This window comes from Berghia stephanieae, chromosome 2 (genome assembly GCF_034508935.2).
Source record: "Berghia stephanieae isolate SIO BIC M18660-M18661 chromosome 2, UCSD_Bste_1.3, whole genome shotgun sequence".
NCBI classification, from domain to species: domain Eukaryota; kingdom Metazoa; phylum Mollusca; class Gastropoda; order Nudibranchia; family Aeolidiidae; genus Berghia; species Berghia stephanieae.
In genome coordinates, this window is record NC_088361.1 from 3327153 (window position 1) to 3347152 (window position 20000).

The following is a 20000-nucleotide window of genomic DNA, read 5'->3' on the forward strand; positions in this document are numbered from 1 at the left end:
TTGCCCTTAGCTATATGGTAAAATATGTCTAATATAGTGCTTATTATGTGCTCTCAACAATTTGAAAAAAGGCGAAAAAAAATAAAAATTGAACTGTTCTAAAAAGGTTTTGTTTACAAAGAAAAAAGTATTTTAAAAAATACATAAATTTACCCTACAAAAGAAAGATCAAATAAAGTGAAAACTGAATCAAACACTAACCCAACTGAGAATCTCTCTTTGAGATTTAAAAAAAAGCAATAAATTGGAAAACTCAAAGAAAACTCCCAATAATTTGGTGGTTAATACAAAAAAAAAAAAAAAACCCCAAAGAAAATCATACAAAAATAATTGCTTTTCCTGTAATGGCAAGAAGGAGCAAATACATTAAATTAAAATCAAAATGTAAAGAATAAGTTTTAAATAACATCTTACCCTCTGGAAAAATAAGAATGGGTAGTTTTGTTGGATCTTCAATATGAGACCTTAACCTGTAAAGAAAGGTAATGTTAATTGTTAATTTTATAAAAATCGATTCTTTAAAAAAAATCACACTTTTTGATTGAATTAAAAAAACAAAAAATGACACTCTTCTGCGTGGCATTGTTAGATGCCATTACCTAAACATAAAAGAATATAGGAATCCATCAAACAAACGTCTGATCTCAACAGGAATCACCCATGTTGTCAAAAGTGAGAAAATTGGGAGTTTATAATCTTGCCCAAGGACAAAAAACAGCTGAAAGTACTGAAGCAGGGCTCGAACCTAGGACATTCTGGGTGATAGTGCAATACCTCAGTCACTTTGCGGATGTAAAAGAAATACAAAAATATACCACACTATTTTACAAAAAATAAGATGATGAAAGCCTTGAACTCAACTTTTTAAATGTTCACTGTCCACTTCAAAAAAGGATTAAAAAAAGGACATAAATGAAATATTATTGCCTCTATCAGCTCAGATGAAAAGAAAACTAACCTTCTTGCCACTAGGGATCTATCCTTGATTTCTGATCTTTCAAACCAAATGTGGGCTGTAGCACGACCAAGTGATCGTTGTAGTAATCCCAGGAAACCACCATGACTTTGACCAATCTGGTAAATACAAGTAAAAAATGTATGATACATGTCCCCATCAACAGAGATGTTAAATTCAAACATTGACTGATTGTTTAATCAATGCGTCCTCTTTTTCATTATAAAAAAACCATGCTTGTATTTGAGGTTTTTTGTAAATATCATTTTATGTCAGAATGTACGCATAATGAGTTAAGACATTCCAAAAAGTGTTTTACTTTAACTTAAAATAATCAACGAGAGGCACCTGGCACATTTAAATAGAAAGGGGAAAAAATAATTTATAAAAATAATAAAAATAAAAACAAAAACAAATAAGAACCCATCTAATCAAGACTTTACTTTTGAAGCTCAATCTTTGTTTCACCCACTTATGTATGGAATTCAGGCATCACGAAAAAATAAATAAGATTTTTAAAATTGTTTAATGCGCATATATTTTAAATTACTTAATAAACTCGTTAAATGCAAATCTCTGCATCATCATCTTAAATTTGAAAAATTGATAAACTCTTTTTACAATGAGGAGTTTTTAATAATAAAAACAAATTAACATGTAGCTCTGTCTTGGCCTATAATTAGCAAATATATACATAACAATGAATCTTCATTAGGGCAGTTTTCTTTTAAAAAATTTAAAATCAAAGGTTCAAAATAAAATATTAAAAAATATATAAAATAAAATGAAAGAGTAAAACCCTCTTACCATGGCATAGCAATTGTCCACTGATAACATGAGCACATCAATAGGTGATGTGTGGTTAGCAACACATATTCCATTTGTGGCCATGTTTTCTCTGAGAGGTGAGAAAAACAAAACAAAACATATGTCTGAGACTGAAAAATAAAGTCACAATCTAAAATTTGTTGGTGAAATTGTTCATGGAATAGAAACAAATAAAATGAGCACTTCCTAGGGACCGTTTCAAATAGGAAACAGAAGTAGATTCTAACAGCAAATTATCAATAGATCAGTAAAGTTAGGTGCCCCAAACGTAAACAATAACAAGTTGCTAGTGATTTCCGTTAGGGACCGGAATAATTTACGCACAATATAGGTCTCCCAATTTTGTAGTTTGAGTTGTAGGCAATACACTTTCAGTATTGAAAATATGTTTACATAAAATCTAACAGTTGCAGAAATAATAATATAAGGCTAAATTATTATGAAAATCAGGCTCCGAATAATTCTCGTTTTGTTCACACCAGCGCAATAATTTGCTCTGGTCTAAAAATAGATAGACTGTAACTTTTGATAAATTTTAGAAAATTTTACCTTTTGTTCCATAAAATATCCATATCTAGACATATTTGATGCATGATCGAGTATTTATGAATATGTGTTTCTTTTGCCACCTAACAGCCAAATTTTAAAGGTTATTTTTTTCTATTATTTACATTGGAACGTGAGCTGTCAAGACAGGAACATGTGGTTTGCCACGTGCTTCTCGACCTTTGTTTACGTTTGGGGCACCTAACTTTACTGCTCTATAGATCACCTAAAAGTCTCATCCAGACACAAGTACTGGATCCCACTAAAAGGATTACACATGAATGATTAAATTATATTATATAAAAAAAGCAAACAACTATCTGTATATACAGGGTTCCCACAACTATTCTTTAAAAAAATTCAAGGTTTTTTCAAGGTTATTTTCATGGTTTTCAAGGTTGTGAACGGCATACAGTAAATCCTTAAAGATAAAGTCCAATGTATAATCTGGGGGTTAAATTGAGTCCTCATATTGCCTAATGCCTATCCAAGTCATTGTCCACTGCCAACCACCCCACACACTCCATGATTCAAAATGTTACGTTTCACAGAAAAAGATATTTAACACTATGTACAACAACAAAAAATCCATCCAGAACTATCAGTATGTCAATCAGTCAAGGATTTGCATCTCTCCTCAATATCAGAATTTTTTTGGACGTCACAATTGATATCCTTTGCCTTTTCCTCAGCATATTTGCCTAAGCAAGGAGAGTGAAGACCATTAACCCTATTTTCATGCTAAAACAGAAAGTCCTATTTCCTGATTTGGGGCCTATATGCCCCCCCCCCCCCCCCCCGACTTGCAAAGAGAAAAATACTAGAAAGTCCTATTTTCTTATTTGGGGGCCATTTGACCCCCATGATTTTACTATGGAAAATTCAGTTAAAATATTATTTTCTCATTAAATGTATAGGGTTAAATCATGTTGTTGTTTTTGTTTTTACATCATGCATCTATTTATTTAGTGACATAGTCGTGTCAATTTGATCGACAACTTACTGGTAGATGGCATCTACAATAATAGACTTAGGTAATTTTGTTTCCTGTTTGCTGTCCAATATGATGAGCGCCAGTTTCAGTTACCTACTTTTTCATCAACTCTAATCAAGAAACATCCAAGTAAGTACTAACTCTTTACTTTTTTTTCATTAGCAGTGTGACGAATGAAGATGATTCTTATACTTATCCTATGTAAAAAAATGAATTGATAGTATCATTAATTTTATGATTGTAGTACTAGCTAGAATGAATCGCCAAAGAGGAAATTATAAATCAATAATGGATAAATGAAAGTGTTAATATTCAATTTAATGTTTCTTCCAATACTGGCCTAACTTTCGTGTCTTGATTATCTTTGTGTGTACCCTACCTTAACATAACATATGGTATAGTGCGAAATAGGATAAAATCCCTTGAATGCCCTTAATATTAAATTGATTGAAAGATTACAATAATGATACACGTAGTAAAGATAGTATAACAACTTAAATGTACTCATGTATGTGTGATACATATATCTTTAACCTTGACATGCAAAGCACACACACACACACATATACACTCATACATCCATACATATAGAAGATGACCATAATAAGGTAACAATGCATGGTATTTACATACAAGATTGAAAGGCATGTCAACAGCAGTGCAAACAAGCACCATTCGTCATATATAAATCCTTCTCACATATTTGTTTGTCGCAACTTCTTATATGAAAAGTGATTTATTTTCTAGTACCATTTTTCAATCTCTAGGTGAACACGTCTACGGTATGTCTCAGTCATAGTGAAATGAATTTGCTAACTAAATGGTTTGTATGCTTTTAAAAAAAAAAAAAAATCAGCCATCCGTTGTGAGGTCTAAATTATGCTACATTGGACCTAATAAAAATCATTATTATTATTGTTGAAAATTGTGAAATGAAATGAAAGAAAGATCTTCCTTTGTTGAAATCTTTAGTATTTTTCTCTAGGCTAGGGCTATTGGTCAGTACTGACCAATATGAGCCAGTGCCTGTTGGTCAGTACTAAATAAGAGGTGCCACCGGCCATTGATCAGTACTGACGAATATAAGACATTTTCGAATTTATTCGTCACTACTGGACTATTTCATTAGTAATAAAATTATATAAAAAATCCCAGTCCAACTATGACTGTTAGTAACACTTAGACAAATTTGATTTAAGTTTAACGTGTGGGGCAATGGAATGACTCCCGTTGTTTTATGCCGCTATAAGATTCTTGTTATTTTATGTGGTCCATTCTATTTATGTATTAGTTTGGTTTTTCTTTTTTGGTTTGGTTTTTCTTTTTTGTACGCTCATTCAGCCCACGCCAGCTTGTTGCTGGTTTCAGTTCTAAATTCATAATCACAACCTTGACGACCCAAGAAAGAGCAGATTTATTATTTTATGACATTATTGTAAATTATTCTAACATGCTATTGGCATGTCTCGACAATTTCCTAGAATCATCTATTTGGAATGAATAGGATTATTATAAAAGAATCAGTGAGGAGTGAAGATTTTGAACCTCTACATAAGAGTTAGGGAACACAATGACAATCATTCAAGCGAAGAAAAACATCCGGTTTGAAAGTAATAAAAATGTGTTACTTATTTCCTCTAAACAGTGTCATGTCGGGCTGATTGAAAATGTTCAAAATTGATTTTATAAAACGTGTTGAGTTTTGTATACGATAATAATAACTTGTATAGTTTGGAGGGCAGAGCGACTTAGATACAAAATCGTTTGGAAATGTTCTGAATTGGGTTCCTGGTTTATACATTTATCATTGACCAGTACCACGGATTTTCGACAAATGGGAGTGACAGACAAGCTTTTGGTTTACTATATTTTGGGCAATTGAAGTTAGGATTGAATTAATTGACTTTGTCTTGGAAACAAGATTGTTGTAACTAAGACCAGACATTTTGATCTGGACAAATTAGAATCAAAGTGTTTGTAAGACGAAATAAACTGTTTGTTATGAGTTACAGTTCTTGAATCAAGTTTTAAAAGCCATACGGGTCAATAAGCCGGGGTTGATCCTAGATTCTATGACGTGAGATGAACTAGTAACAATCATTATTCTTGAAGTTTACCCACTGTTTAAGACACACATTGAGATAAAAGGCACTTAATACAAGACAAAAAGCGTTCAGCTTACACATAGTTTTGTGTGTTGGTCGTTATATTTCCGGATGGCAATGTTGTGAGCTTCTTAGCCAATCGCACAGCATCTATTCCCATCACCAACATTTGATCTCTTCATCATCACCACAACTACTTCATCATTTGAGGAAACACAGGTGTGATGTCAAAAAACTTTTCCGATCTCAATGCAAGTGTAAAACCACTCTTCCAGAGGTCTGGATACCTTGTGGAATTGATCCTCTGGTTTCAGATTGATGGTATCTTATTTTCTAGTCTAAATAAATGCTGGTCGTCTATCAAAGTTCCTCTTTCCTTGCTCTTTTACGTCCCATAATCTTAAGAATCTGCCTTCGGTATACATCCTGCTACTAACTGAAACTAATAAAGTTGTGCACCTTATGATTCAATTTGTAACCTTTTCATTATGTCCTCCAAAGGACAGGTCAAATCCCAGGAGTTTGGAACCAGAAGAGTAGAAGATGTGACATCACCATTTCTCGCAACTATACTTTCTGTACTACTCTTTACTGCCTCCACCACCAATATATATTGCAACCACATATTAGCACTATCATACGATAGGTGGATATTCGTTTAGCACAGGGACCAACTCCCCCTCTCCTTCCATTTCCAGTGCATCCTAAAATCTTGACAGAAAGTGTTCCCATAGGCCAATTTTAAATCTTTCGCGCCAGAAAAACAATTGACAAAAGATGATAGATGTCGAGTGGATTTTAACATGAGAGGACTAACAAGTTGAGAGCAGAGCTTAAAAAGGATAACAAAGGGGATAGAATAAACAACAAGATTGACACACCCCCCCCCCCCTATAATACGAATGACAACCATAGATAAACTTCAAGTCCCTAGCCCAAGACTTCCGAGGAATCACGGGTCAAATGTGCATAGGTCTCATATTCGTCCCTAGCATGGGAAAACCACCAATAAGTGCCAGCGCTCATGGGTCAGTACTGACCAATATCACTCCATATTCTCTATAAAGTCATGGGGGCCAATTGACCCCCAAATCAGGAAATCATACTTTCTGTATTGTTCTCTTTGAAAGTCATGGGGGCCATCTGTTCCCCAGATCAGAAAATCTCAAATTCCAGATGGGCATGGACAGTGTGAGTAAACTATGTAGGCCTACGTGACAAGCATGAAGTTTGGCATGGACATGAACATCATCATATTAGGAAAATTCACCAAATTTCTCTTCGTCAAAAATAGGCTGTTTTATGAATAAAAAACAACCCCTGGGATCTTTTTGGCCCCCAAGTATGAAAATAGGGTGAACTTATCTGCTGCGTCAGATGCCTCTTCATGTTCTTTTTAAATAAATTGCAAGATTCGTTTCCAAGAGCTTTCTTCTTTTTCAATTCCTGAACATCATCATCCATAAACACAAATAAATATTGATCTAAATAGGAAAAAAAGTAAAGTAAACCTCACCTGTTGTGAAAAGTTATGACACCAGAGCAAGCACGGCAAAGTATTCTGAAGCTTGTAAGACTGGTAAAACGATTCAAAGAACGTTTGAAACTGGAATAAATTTTTTAAAAATTTTTTAATATGTATATGGGGTATAGAGACTTCATGATTTGATGGAAAATGAGCACCTATTCAATAATGTGTGCTGTTTTATAAACATGCTGTTGTGAAAATCAAATTCCAATAATTCAGGGAAAGTCTAACTTAAAAATAGTTGTAAAAACTAACCAACAAATCAAAACTTTAATTGTTGGCAACACACAAGTATCTCATCTTAATTATTCAAAATTTAAAAAATGTCTGTATTTGAAAAAACAAAAACAAACCAAACTGACAAGGAGACTCATTACCTGCTATCTTTTAAGTATCCAATGACGGCTGTAGTCATTATCAACCAAGAGATGCCAAGGAAAACAAGAAGTATTCTGAAAAGAATATCAAAATAAAATAAAAAATATTTTTTTTTTTATTGTTTCAAAAGGAACAATTTCAAATTTGGCTCTTATTAATTTTCTTTTTTTGAATAAAATGAGGCGATGGAGTTATTCCACTCACATAACAAGCCAGACCAACAAAACATAATGATTACGTTCAAGCTACCATCTCTTATGGATCAAATAAAAATAACTATCACAGATAAAATCCAAAATACTAATGAGAAGTGAAACTTACCTGAATGGAAGAAGAATGAAATATCGGATGACACAACCAACTCCCCATAGAATAGTTAATCTCACACTGAAAATAGAATAAGAAAGAACTATACCACTCTTTCTCTTTCATTAATAACAGCATGTAAGATATTGCTAATACATACTTGTCGATAAAGAAAATTCTTTCATTAATACGAGCCATAAAAACCAAAGCACAAAGATAATGGTTTCTTGCTAAACTCTTGGAGAAAATGCATCTAATTTTTGTTGGTGTCCCTATCCACTTTGATTCAATTTGAAATCTGGAGACTGAATGGTCAGTGGTTTAATTTTATTTGTTACCCTAAGTCTCGAAACGGTATATGTCATGATGAATCATAAGAGGTTTCAAATTTAAAATGGCCAGAAATGAGAGATTTTAATTTCTGTCACTTTAAGGGATTATATTCATTCACCTCAAATGAAACATGAAAAACTTAACTAAAGTTTTATATCTTTGACCATAACTTCAATTTTTAGAACCTAAACCATCCCTGACATATTACCATTTTAAGGCAACAGGTCACAACAATCAAATGGTATCATAGATATTTTTAACGACAATCACCTCCCCCCCCCCCCCCTCTCCCTAACCATCTCCTCCTAAGCCATCTTTCCCTAAAATCCCACTCCACCTATTACCTTAGTAAAGAGACAGGTTGTTAGAAGGTGACCTCTGCATCAATAATAACTTCTGTAATATTGTTATGTACTAGATTTAATCCATGATAAAGACATGTCAAGGAGCTTACTGACACCTTCTTACAAACCAATACATACCTCATAAACTGATGATTTTTCTGAGTTCTAGTAAGCAAATTCCATGATGGTAATTCTGAAAAAAAAAAACAATAAATAAATACACAACTTGTGTCTATTTCAAGTTTGACCAAAATGGACATATTCCATTCAAAATACCACTCTTAGAGAAAAGAATTATACAGCTCGAGACAAATATCCAGTCTTCAATGGCTTGTATTTGCAAAAGGTTCAACGAGCCAATCAAAACAGGGAACAGTCGCAAATTCCTTTGACGAGCGAGTGCATACAAAACTGTTTTGAAAGTTTCGAAGCATCCAAGTCCGTTATGTCCGGTGGCAAAACATATTGATTTCAAAACCAATATATGCCATGAAAATTTTAAACAATTTTTGTATTTTATCTCAGCCACTCCCTCTCTTTTTGTGACATTCCCAGATAAATCAGGTAACTTGTCACTGAATGTCTCTATAGACACTTCAACCCTTCTACTTTCATTTTCATGCAGTTAAAGTGATTTCATTTGTAATTGTAGGTTTCCTACTTTCATGTTGAAAAGTTGACATCAGCAACCGTGACTCATCGTAGTGATGCAAATGCCTTTGATTTTATTTTTAAAATCTTATCAATAAAATAGGTTTAGATGATCTAAATTATTCTCCCAATTCCCCCAATCAATCAAATCCTATCCAATCCATATTACTGCAGCTTCAAAATTCAAGATAAACACAACATTTGTGTGGTTTGGGATGGTGTTAGGTTATGACTCTGTATCGTGATAATAATTAATACCGTACTTCTGTGACAGAAATGTTTTCTAATTGACAAGTAAATTTTCTCAAGTTGCCAGGGAGGTAATTCCATAATTTTATTGTATTTGGAAAAAAGGACTGAACGAGTACATTCACTCAAGAGTAATGTAGCCGATAGCAGAACTATTTTCTTGGGTTTATTTGTTGAACTTTAATCAAAGGGTGATTTGTCTTCGTTCAAAGATGATCTACCCCTTTGCATACCCCCACCCCCCTTATATTCGTCATATTCTTTGTAAAATACTCAACACAGAAAACTCAAACAAATAGGCATGGTTCCAAATGTTCGAGATTTCCGTACAGCACTGTAAATTTGATTTAACAGTGATGATACTCACAAAAAGTCAAAAAGGAGGAAAAGTCTCGGAAAAACGGAAAACTCACCAAGAACATTCTTGCACCACAGGAAAGTAGGCAGGATGACTTCTTTTGAGTACAATTTTAAAACGCCCGGAGTCCAGTAAAAGGAGGAAATTTATATATATATATATATATATATTTTTTTTTTTTAAAAAGGAGGTATTTTTTAAAGATTTATTATATTAATAGACCTGCATGCGAGTCCTGACCAAATTGTCTGAATTTTTTCACACATATCGCATTACCGGATCTTTTATTTTGTAACTCAGTACATACTTAGTCATATACATTTTCTTTTGGATTGTCCTACCGAATATATTTATTTTAAAATGTTAAAAAGTACCAAACATTTATAGGGACAAGGGACAGCATGGAGGTAGAGTGGTAGTTTGATATTTTTTCAAAAATAAAAATTAATAATTATTTTTTACATAGACAGATAGGCCTTTAAAAACCATTTAATAAGATACCTTACTTTTGGATCTAGGATAAACGGTTCCAAAGTTATGATGATTTTACTACTCTAAATTTAGTCTTACAAAAAGCTCAAAATTGATCGAGAATTCCCCCACTGGGAAGCCTCTCGATAAGGTGACTACTGATTAAAACGGGATCTTAGCATAGAGAAAAGAGGGTTGGTCACTTGTGGTCAACATTAAACATACTGCACTGCCTTCAATCTTTATGAAATTTGATATAGACACAGACAAATGATTTATCTAGATGCCTTCTCTTTTATTTTTTTTGCTATCTCAATTTTGAAAAAGATTTCAAAAGTTTTAAAATGATGTTATTTTTATCAAATTATAATTTTTGATACAATATGTCAACATTGATTTCTATCACTATCACATCAAAAGAAATCTTGATCTCTGCCCTTTAAAATGATACCAGAGCCGTTCATATACTGTGAAAAATAATGCAACAGTGATTATAATTATATGAAATTGTGTTATACAAATTTTAACCCAAAGTTGCGCTTCACTTGTCCAATGGCTAATCGGCACCTGTCTACCTACAGACTGGGCTAGGGCGAGGATTGAGTGAGTTAAGAAATCTTGTGAAGCTTGGAGAGAGGACGAGTCTCTGTCTCAGCAGTGAAAACAGCCGTCAACGACTGAGGTGTTTTTCTTTTTTCTCTCTTGTGTTACAGTTACTCACTTTGACTTTGACTGTCTGTAAGAATGCCTCTTTATGAATGATTTTCCTTTGCCACCGTAATCGGACCCCCACAGTAGTTTTTAACCTGGAATAATTGATCTTATCTCTAACTCTAAAGAGCAATAACCATCCCAATCATTAGACTTTAATCCACTGGCAAAAAAAAATACAAAATGCAGCACCCGGCTGGGCTGGCTTTCTCACGTACTCCGAAAGAAAATCATCGCCAATTCCATTTGAATAGATTTCGAACACCATTCTCAACTGACTTCAGATCCGACGAACGGTCAAAGAATTGTTCAGGCACGATAACAAAAAATAATGTAAAAGAGTAATAGATCAAAATATACAACGACAAATCCCGAAAGTTTATTGATAGAGCGAATAAAATTGAAATGTAGCAACGTTCAATTGAACAAACAAAAGTTACTTGAATGGAATACCGAAAGTATGAAAACGAAAGTTAACGAACTGCGCATGCTCGATTATATCGACACACTACTCGTTTTTCAGACAATGAAGAGTTGCGGTCGAATCGGAGACTAGCGGAGTTTCCCGATAATTGCCGAACGAGCGTAACGAGGGCTTGAAAGTGCCGACAATATTGTCGGCAATCCGACGCCCATTCGTCGGCACTTGACTGCTCGCCGCCGGTCGAGTTGGGGCTCGCCGACACTCCGACAATTGACGTCACTCGCAATCAGATTACTTTAGCAATAAAATAAAAAATAAGTGATCCGGGAGATCGCAACTACCGTGATTGTCGGAAAACCGACAATTGTCGGCACACATGCAGGTCTAATATTTTAAAAAAAGTAAAAGGAGGAAATGAAGGAAATATCCGCGGATCGAGGATCTGAGGAGGAAAACCGAGGAAAGGAAAGAAAACCGCGGATTTCCGCGGATCCGCGGAAAAGTATCATCACTGATTTAAACTAGGTGATACTAGGAATTAATTTGGATTTTTCAATTTTTGTTTTTGTTTGGGCCAATGCCCTCTATACATCTGCCTACTCACTGGGGATGTGGCGTGGAAACTAGGACGCCCATGAAAATGAACAGTAAAATAATGGCGATCCAGAACTACATGTGATCAATACAAGCAAGGCTGAATTCTGAAAAGTGCCACATAAGGAACTACTTAAAACTGAAGATGTTGACTGTGTGTATGGGTGTTTGTGTGCATGTGCGGGTGTGTGTGTGTGTGTGTGTACTTGTGCGTCTTAGTCTCAAAACTAGATTGCTTTGGTATGCGCTGGGTGTGTTTGAGTCATGTAATTTAATTATTGCCATACCATGCTTGTAACCGAGGTAACTCAACGTCACCCCTTCCCCCAGCTAACAAAAACCATGGACTTTCCAGATAATTTTGGCCATGGTCACTTGAACTGCATATCTCTAGATTGCCATGGTTTGGCCCCATCATGAAAATTCCCAAGAAGTCGGAATTTATGGGAGGTCATTAGAAAAAAAGAAGACAGGTGATTAAGTGTTAAATTTAAAAGATTACAGTACCTTCAGCCGAAAATCTTTTCGTCACATCATCATCAATAATGGCCTGTGAATATTTTCAAAAAATAAACTGCATTAACAAACTTGATTCATTTATAAAATAACTAACTATTCAGGTTGGCAGTGTGGTTCAGCATTACAGTATTTGCTTTGTACCCGAAGGTACCGAGTTTGACTACACGCTGCACTGTGTGGTCTTAAGCAAGTCACCTCACCCTAGCTTAGTTTGCGACGCTGCACTGCGGCCTGGGTTATTCCCTAAAGACAAATTTTTCCTATGGGATGAATAAAGGAAATTTTATTTATTTATTTATAAAACGTACGCTATTCATTTTTATTATATTATTGATGTAAAACATTACTCAGTTAATGTCCATATAACTTACCTCCATGCAACACTTGGAATAATGCATAACATCTGTGAGTTCAAAATGCTTTTTGTAATCATACTGTACCCAATCCGGTTTTTGAAGTCCTTTTGTTGCAGTCAAACTGAACACTTTATCAATCACACGGGGATCTTTTGAAGAGGAAGAAGAAAAGAAAAATATATACAGGGTTGCCAATTAAAGAGGCAAAAATTTACTGAACTTTTATACTAACACACAAACAGACCACTTTCTGAGTGCTGAATTCCAGTAAAAAGACATTTTGTACTTAATTTTTTTCAGTTCAGCAGGTGATTGGAAAACATACTGAGGATTTATAACATACTAAATTCCGTAAATATATGGAAAATTGCAACCTTGTAAACAAAACATTAAAGCTAATTCATTAAATGTTCAACTCGAATAAATTTTCATGCACTGATCAAAATTATCTTCCCTCCCTTCCCTTATAGGAAAGCTAGAAAAACACACGAGGGTAAAATATTAAAAATGAATCAGAATTTAAGTTATCTTAAAAACCAAAAAATTAAAAACAATTCAACCTTCTCTTCATCCAATGGACAAGACAGAAATCAGAATTGACTTATGACATACATCATCAATCAGGCTGAGTTTAATATTACTTAAGATCTTACCATTTCTATCGATTTTATTTATTTTAAAATTACAAAACAATTATGTATGTTAATTTTAAGCTTTCTATTTATAACAACATAATTTGTGTATGTTCCAAATTTGGTGAAACTGGGAATTAATTTGGGTTTTTCCGGGGTTTTTTTATTGTTTGGGTCAAATAAACCTCTACCCAAATCCATGAGACAATGTGACAAAAAAACAAAAAAACAAAAACAAAAAAAAAAACATCCTCTAGCTTTGTGTGCAGTCTCTGGTTCGAGCTTCTCTCCATCTGACTGCAGTTGGTGTGATATCACTCTGGGTTAAAGTGGATTTGAGACATCCTGATACAATTGTCATTGATTCCCTCATCTTGATGTCAATCAAATTTACATGGGAACTTCGCATCCGAAATGGAACACAATATTCTGGGTTGGATTGGTCCTGGTCAGGCCTCTCCTCTTTGGCTGTTCATGCAGGATTGCATCACATGCAAGCCATTGTCCAGTAAACTAACTATCCATCACAAGTGTAGGTGTCAAATAAAATGAGAGTTAAGCTAAACAAGATTATTATTGCCTATTCCCAAGACTGATCTAAAATCGTCATTGTCCATTCAGATTGTCTTATATACCTCCATTTGAAGATGAAGAATTAAGGGAATCTGTTGGTTCAATGTTTTCTTCAATCTCTTCATCTTCACTGTCAGATTCTTCCTCAGAGCTTTTCACAGGCACTTTATATTTACAGATCTGAGGAGAAAAGATGCAAATAAAGGATGTGTCTAGGGAGACCAAAATCTTGGTCTTCCTAGCCAAAATGGGCCATTTCGACTAGGGAGACCAAAATTTTGGCTAAGGAGATCAAGATTCTGGCTTCCTGGTGTACGTTTATAGAACTGTTTCTTTATGTTGAGGGAGAGATTTTTTCTTCTATTTATTACAGATTGGTTGTTTATGCTGCTATTCTTGATTGATTCATTCATTAATTATTTTTTAGACCTTGTGATATTAAAAAAGAAAGTAAGAAAGAAAAAAAAAAAAATGAAAGACCAGAAGAGAGATTGTATGTTATTGGCCGCCAACACAAAAATTAATTTAGTTTTCCCTTAAAGTAATAATTTTTACATTTTTGCTCGGGAGACCATGATTTCCAAAGTAAAACCGTATTTTCATATATTTAGAACTGTTTCTTTATGTTGTGGAGTGCAGTTTTTTTTATTTTTGTTCTTTACTTATTTTTTTTTTTTGCCCTTTTTTAAAGCCGTATTATCATAGCATGCCAACCTCCCTCCCCCCACCAAAACAAAAAAAAAAGAAAAAGAGAGGATGAAAGTTATTTCTATTTTTCTTTCTTTTTTCTTTTAAATATAGTTTCCATTCTTTTGTACTTCGATTATATAATTCTCATTTACCTTCCTGGGGGAGGGGCAGGGGCAGAGTAATATTATTACATAGCCTTATAAAAATAAAAGCAACTACAAAACAAAACAAAAAACAAAACAAGAACAGCAACGAAACAAAACAAGTAATAAATATATAAAAGAAATAAAACTTGCCTCTTCAACATAAAGAAACAGTTCCAAAAACGAAAATATACGGTTTTATGCTGGGGAGCTAAAAGCTTGGTTTCCCTAGCCAAATTGGTTGATTAAAATCTTGGTTTCCCTAGCCAAATTGGTTGATTAAAATCTTGGTCTCCCTAGCCTCTACCCAAATTAAATGTTGACATCTCTTACTTCAGTCATCATTCAAATTTTAAGGTATTTTGTTTGTGATTGCTTATTTATTATTTTTGTTTTATTTATATTTTTGACCTCAACTAATTTTATTGCAACAACATTTTTAAAAAAAGAATTAAGAAATGAAGATATTCAGTCTCCTTGATTGGAAATACGTTTTAGGGGTGGAAGGGGGAGTGGAGGCCAAAACCGTGGTCTCTCTATCCAAAACAGGTAATTTGAATGACCTGTTTTGGATTGAGAGACAACAATTGTAATCTCCCCAGATACTTAATTTTTATGAAAGCCAACAAAGTATCAAATTGGAAAAAAATAATTGACGCTCAAAAAATTGTTTGCCCTGGTGATGTATAGATAAAAAAAGTTCACCCTGCGTCACTGGACAATGCATTGACAGGGATTTTTTACCTAAAAAAAAGGGCAACCACTGGTGGGAAAAATGAGCTGAGAACCGATTTCATTGTAGGAGTAAAACTAGAGACTTAGACTTAGACCCCAAGGCCAAGCATGGCATAGACTCCTCGGTCTAGCATCTCTTTCAATTAGTATTTTCACCATGGATCTTTTGTCACGAATTTATTTATCCAATTTGTCAATATATAGTAGCATTTTTAAAACTCTAGAACAAACCTTGATAGATTAGTGAAAGTTTAACATTTCCTAATATGACCATTGTTTTGGTTCTCTGCTGCTATTTCGCTTTTTGAAGTATTGAAAGGTAGTGCAAAGCAGTACTAGTTTTTTAAAAAATTAGGGTTAGCTCGAGGTCAGAGGATTTTTTTCTCTTAAGTTTAGTTTAGTTTTAGGGTTAGTTAAAGGTACTAGTACTAGATATATTATTCTTTCTTAGGGTTATTAAAGGGAATATTTGAGTTGTTTCCCTTAGCATGAGGAGCTTTCGGAAGGCCTCCCCAGAGAGTGAGAGTCTCTTGATAGATTACCCAAAGCTAGAGGTACCTAAATAAGCTAATAAATTGGTGAGAAAAATAAGGTGAGTAAATGTGACTAAAAAAAGTAAGGGGATGATACTAAACAAACGACGTCTAGGCGCTTGGCCTTGGTTAAGAGACAAACAACGAGACAAAAATAATACCAAAAAAAAAAAAAATCACATTGTGGGGAACAATTGTATAGAGTGTTGGACGTGGAGGCAAGAGTGGTGAGAAAGAGGTTTGTTTTCGTGTTGTCCTCATTTACTCACTTCATTTTCCTCTCCTTTCTTCTTAATCTTAATATATGCTTGGTACAAATAAATTATCCAATCCTATGCCTACACCTTGGTTTCTATTTTGATACTCACCCAGACATGCACATACACATAACAAAGCGCTGTCAGGTGGCTCATAGCGATCCCCAAATGATATGCAGAATACAAAATTTATTGATGACGAAACATGCAAAACACTTATCCATGCCCTTGTTACGAGCCACTTGGATTATTGTAACTCTTTGCCATATGGCCTACCAAAAACAATTGCTGAACAGACTACAGTTGATGCATAACAAAGCCGCTCGTATAGTTACAAGGATAAAGCCTTGGGAACATGTAAGATCGTCCTTCACTCACCCAAAAGAGAAAAGAATAAAATTAAAAATCGCATGTTTTGCTTACAACTGCCTTCACCATACATCACTTGAATGCCCTATGATGGAATATAAACCAACTCGATATCTGCGAATCAGCAGTTCTTCGAGAAAAAAATCCCATGAATGCCATGTACAAAGTTTGCTGAGCGTGGTTGTGCGTTTTCAGCTCCAATCGTAATGGATTCTTTACCACCTAAAACCCGACAATGTGAAAGTTTACCAGTCTTCAAACGGCAACTTTTACATTCTGCTTATCATGATTCTATTCTTCCTGAACTTCGAACAAGATGAGTGTGAGTGTGTGACTGATGTAGTGATTTTGTAGTCAATGAGAATGAAGATGTGATACCAAGAAAAAACTATTGTGAAGCACATCTTAGGGGAGACCTTCCATAAGCTACTACATCCCAAGTATTCTTGATATAGTAAGGGGTTTGGGAGGGGGAAAACTTTTTTTTAAAGTCTCCCCCCTCCCAAACCCCCTACTAGTACTAGAGAGCTGCGCCGGTGTTACCAATACTTAGCTTCTATACCAGGATAAATCATTCGTTTGGACCGAAAAATAAATAAAAAACTTACCGCTTACCGTCAAAAGCAGTTTAGATTTGAAGATGCATTTGTTTTCTATCAAAAACATTCGGTAATGGACAATCCTTGATGAATTTCAAAAGTTGTGTTGAAATTATATCCTAATTGTTTTCATGATTAATTCCTCGCGAAATCGTGTGGGTATCGTTTCTGTTATCAAGGTACCGCCTAGCCAGGCAGGGTTGCCAGATCATTTTGAGTAAGAGACCAAACTAGCTATAGCAAGAGGCAGATTCCTCGGCAGGAGCCCAAATACCACCAAACCCACCTTAGCCTCGCGAAACTCTTTAGATTTGTTAAACAATTTAGATAGGATAAGGAAAATTCGTATATATAGAAGCATTAGCAAATGCAATCTGTGGCGTTAGCACGTGTTGCATTTAGATATTTAGATTGCCAAATTAAATAAGTTTTACCGGTACCAGAGTAAAACGATATAACGGGGAAAGTCAGAGGAAGCCAAAAAGTTGGTTACAGGAGGCCAAGTGGCCAAACCAAATTTTGGGAGGCCAAATGCTTGGGAAAAGGCCAAATTTCTCAAATTTGGCCACCAGGAGGCCAAACTAGCAACCCTGGCCCCAGGTTTTTAAAAAAGTTTATTGGGAAAAAGATACGGAACAAAGTGTCCATAGATAGGTATGCAATTTGGTGCATTAGTGCAGTAAAAAGGCCTTTTTTTCTTTTATTCAATAAACTTGACTGCTGATGGACCCTAGGCCTCTCTACAAGTCCAAGAAATAATACTCACTTTTTCTCTGCTCCAACGAAAATATCTACCCCTATCGGTCTAATTATTTGTAGCAGACGACAAATTTCTCAAAACGGTCACGTGACACTGTAAAAACAACACACGAAGTCCATGAAAGCTTATTTACGGCATTTCCTTTGAACCGTGTAAACACCAAAATTTCGTTTTCATTCGACTCAACGGTCAGATTGGCCGGTATTTTTTAACGAACTAAAGTTCTGAAAAATCAAAATGTTTCTTAGAAAGTTGAAAGATGCTAGTTTTTGAAACAGAGGTAGGTTTAAAAATAAAATCTTTATATTTTACGTGAATGCATGCTCAAGGCGAGTTGGACGTGCAGCGGAGGTTGGTAGGCCAAAGGCCCACCTCTCTACTAGAGAGGTGGGCCGGTGTTACCAATCCTTAGCTTCTATACCAGGATAAATCATTCGTTTGGACCGAAAAATAAATAAAAAACTTACCGCTTACCGTCAAAAGCAGTTTAGATTTGAAGATGCATTTGTTTTCTATCAAAAAACATTCGGTAATGGACAATCCTTGATGAATTTCAAAAGTTGTGTTGAAATTATATCCTAATTGTTTTCATGATTAATTCCTCGCGAAATCGTGTGGGTATCGTTCTGTTATCAAGGTACCGCCTAGCCAGGCAGGGTTGCCAGATCATTTTTGAGTAAGAGACCAAACTAGCTATAGCAAGAGGCCAGATTCCTCGGCAGGAGCCCAAATACCACCAAACCCACCTTAGCCTCGCGAAAACTCTTTAGATTTGTTAAACAATTTAGATAGGATAAGGAAAATTCGTATATATAGAAGCATTAGCAAATGCAATCTGTGGCGTTAGCACGTGTTGCATTTAGATATTTAGATTGCCAAATTAAATAAGTTTTACCGGTACCAGAGTAAAACGATATAACGGGGAAAGTCAGAGGAAGCCAAAAAGTTGGTTACAGGAGGCCAAGTGGCCAAACCAAATTTTGGGAGGCCAAATGGCTTGGGAAAAGGCCAAATTTCTCAAATTTGGCCACCAGGAGGCCAAACTAGCAACCCTGGCCCCAGGTTTTTAAAAAAGTTTATTGGGAAAAAGATACGGAACAAAGTGTCCATAGATAGGTATGCAATTTGGTGCATTAGTGCAGTAAAAAGGCCTTTTTTTCTTTTATTCAATAAACTTGACTGCTGTGGACCCTAGGCCTCTCTACAAGTCCAAGAAATAATACTCACTTTTTCTCTGCTCCAACGAAAATATCTACCGCCTACCGGTCTAATTATTTGTAGCAGACGACAAATTTCTCAAAACGGTCACGTGACACTGTAAAAACAACACAGGAAGTCCATGAAAGCTTATTTACGGCATTTCCTTTGAACCGTGTAAACAACAAAATTTCGTTTTCATTCGACTCAACGGGTCAGATTGGCCGGTATTTTTTAACGAACTAAAGTTCTGAAAAATCAAAATGTTTCTTAGAAAGTTGAAAGATGTTAGTTTTTGAAACAGAGGTAGGTTTTAAAAAAAAATCTTTATATTTTACGTGAATGCATGCTCAAGGCGAGTTGGACGTGCAGCGGAGGTTGGTAGGCCAAAGGCCCACCTCTCTAGAAGTTCTAGTGTAGGGGGTTGGGAATTTAAAAAAAAAAAGTTTCCCCCTCCCAAACCCCACTAGAACAAGAATACTTGGGATGTAGTAGCTTATGGAAGGTCTCCCCATCTGAGCACTGTTTGTGGATACTGGCGCTACATCCAATAATAATAATAATAATACTTACATCGAACAACTTCAACAAAAGACCAACGTAGGCCTTTCTGATTCCCACAGATCGACCGATTGCTGCAAGAACAACGACCAGTGTGATAAGAACAACGATGGGGAAAATAAATAAGTACAAAAATGCAGCAATAAAGGGGTCTGTCATCTTTCAATTCTTCACTACATCAAATAAAAACCTAAACCATCATTGTGTTTTGAATGCAATACACAAGTGATTCTTCCTCGAGCAATTCCAGCAGAAATCGAATTATTTGACTTTTCTGGATCTTTGATTGTTTTTCTTCGTT

General features: G+C 35.0%; 1 protein-coding gene across 1 annotated transcript in view; it reads right to left on the minus strand.

Moving 5' to 3' along the window:
- The window catches only part of LOC144964176 (glycerol-3-phosphate acyltransferase 3-like), a 26152-nt gene that overhangs the window by 6098 nt on the left and 54 nt on the right, over positions 1 to 20000 (minus strand). The window contains exons 1-11 of the mRNA XM_078898134.1: positions 19712 to 20000; positions 13918 to 14035; positions 12666 to 12799; positions 12283 to 12325; positions 8456 to 8510; positions 7656 to 7721; positions 7334 to 7408; positions 6945 to 7034; positions 1763 to 1853; positions 959 to 1074; positions 415 to 470 (exon numbers count right to left, since the gene is read on the minus strand). The exon at positions 19712 to 20000 is cut by the window's right edge and continues 54 nt beyond it. Coding sequence (XP_078754260.1) covers positions 415 to 470; positions 959 to 1074; positions 1763 to 1853; positions 6945 to 7034; positions 7334 to 7408; positions 7656 to 7721; positions 8456 to 8510; positions 12283 to 12325; positions 12666 to 12799; positions 13918 to 14035; positions 19712 to 19858 — 991 coding nt within the window. The 5' untranslated portion in view covers positions 19859 to 20000. The remainder of the gene's footprint in view (positions 1 to 414; positions 471 to 958; positions 1075 to 1762; positions 1854 to 6944; positions 7035 to 7333; positions 7409 to 7655; positions 7722 to 8455; positions 8511 to 12282; positions 12326 to 12665; positions 12800 to 13917; positions 14036 to 19711) is intronic.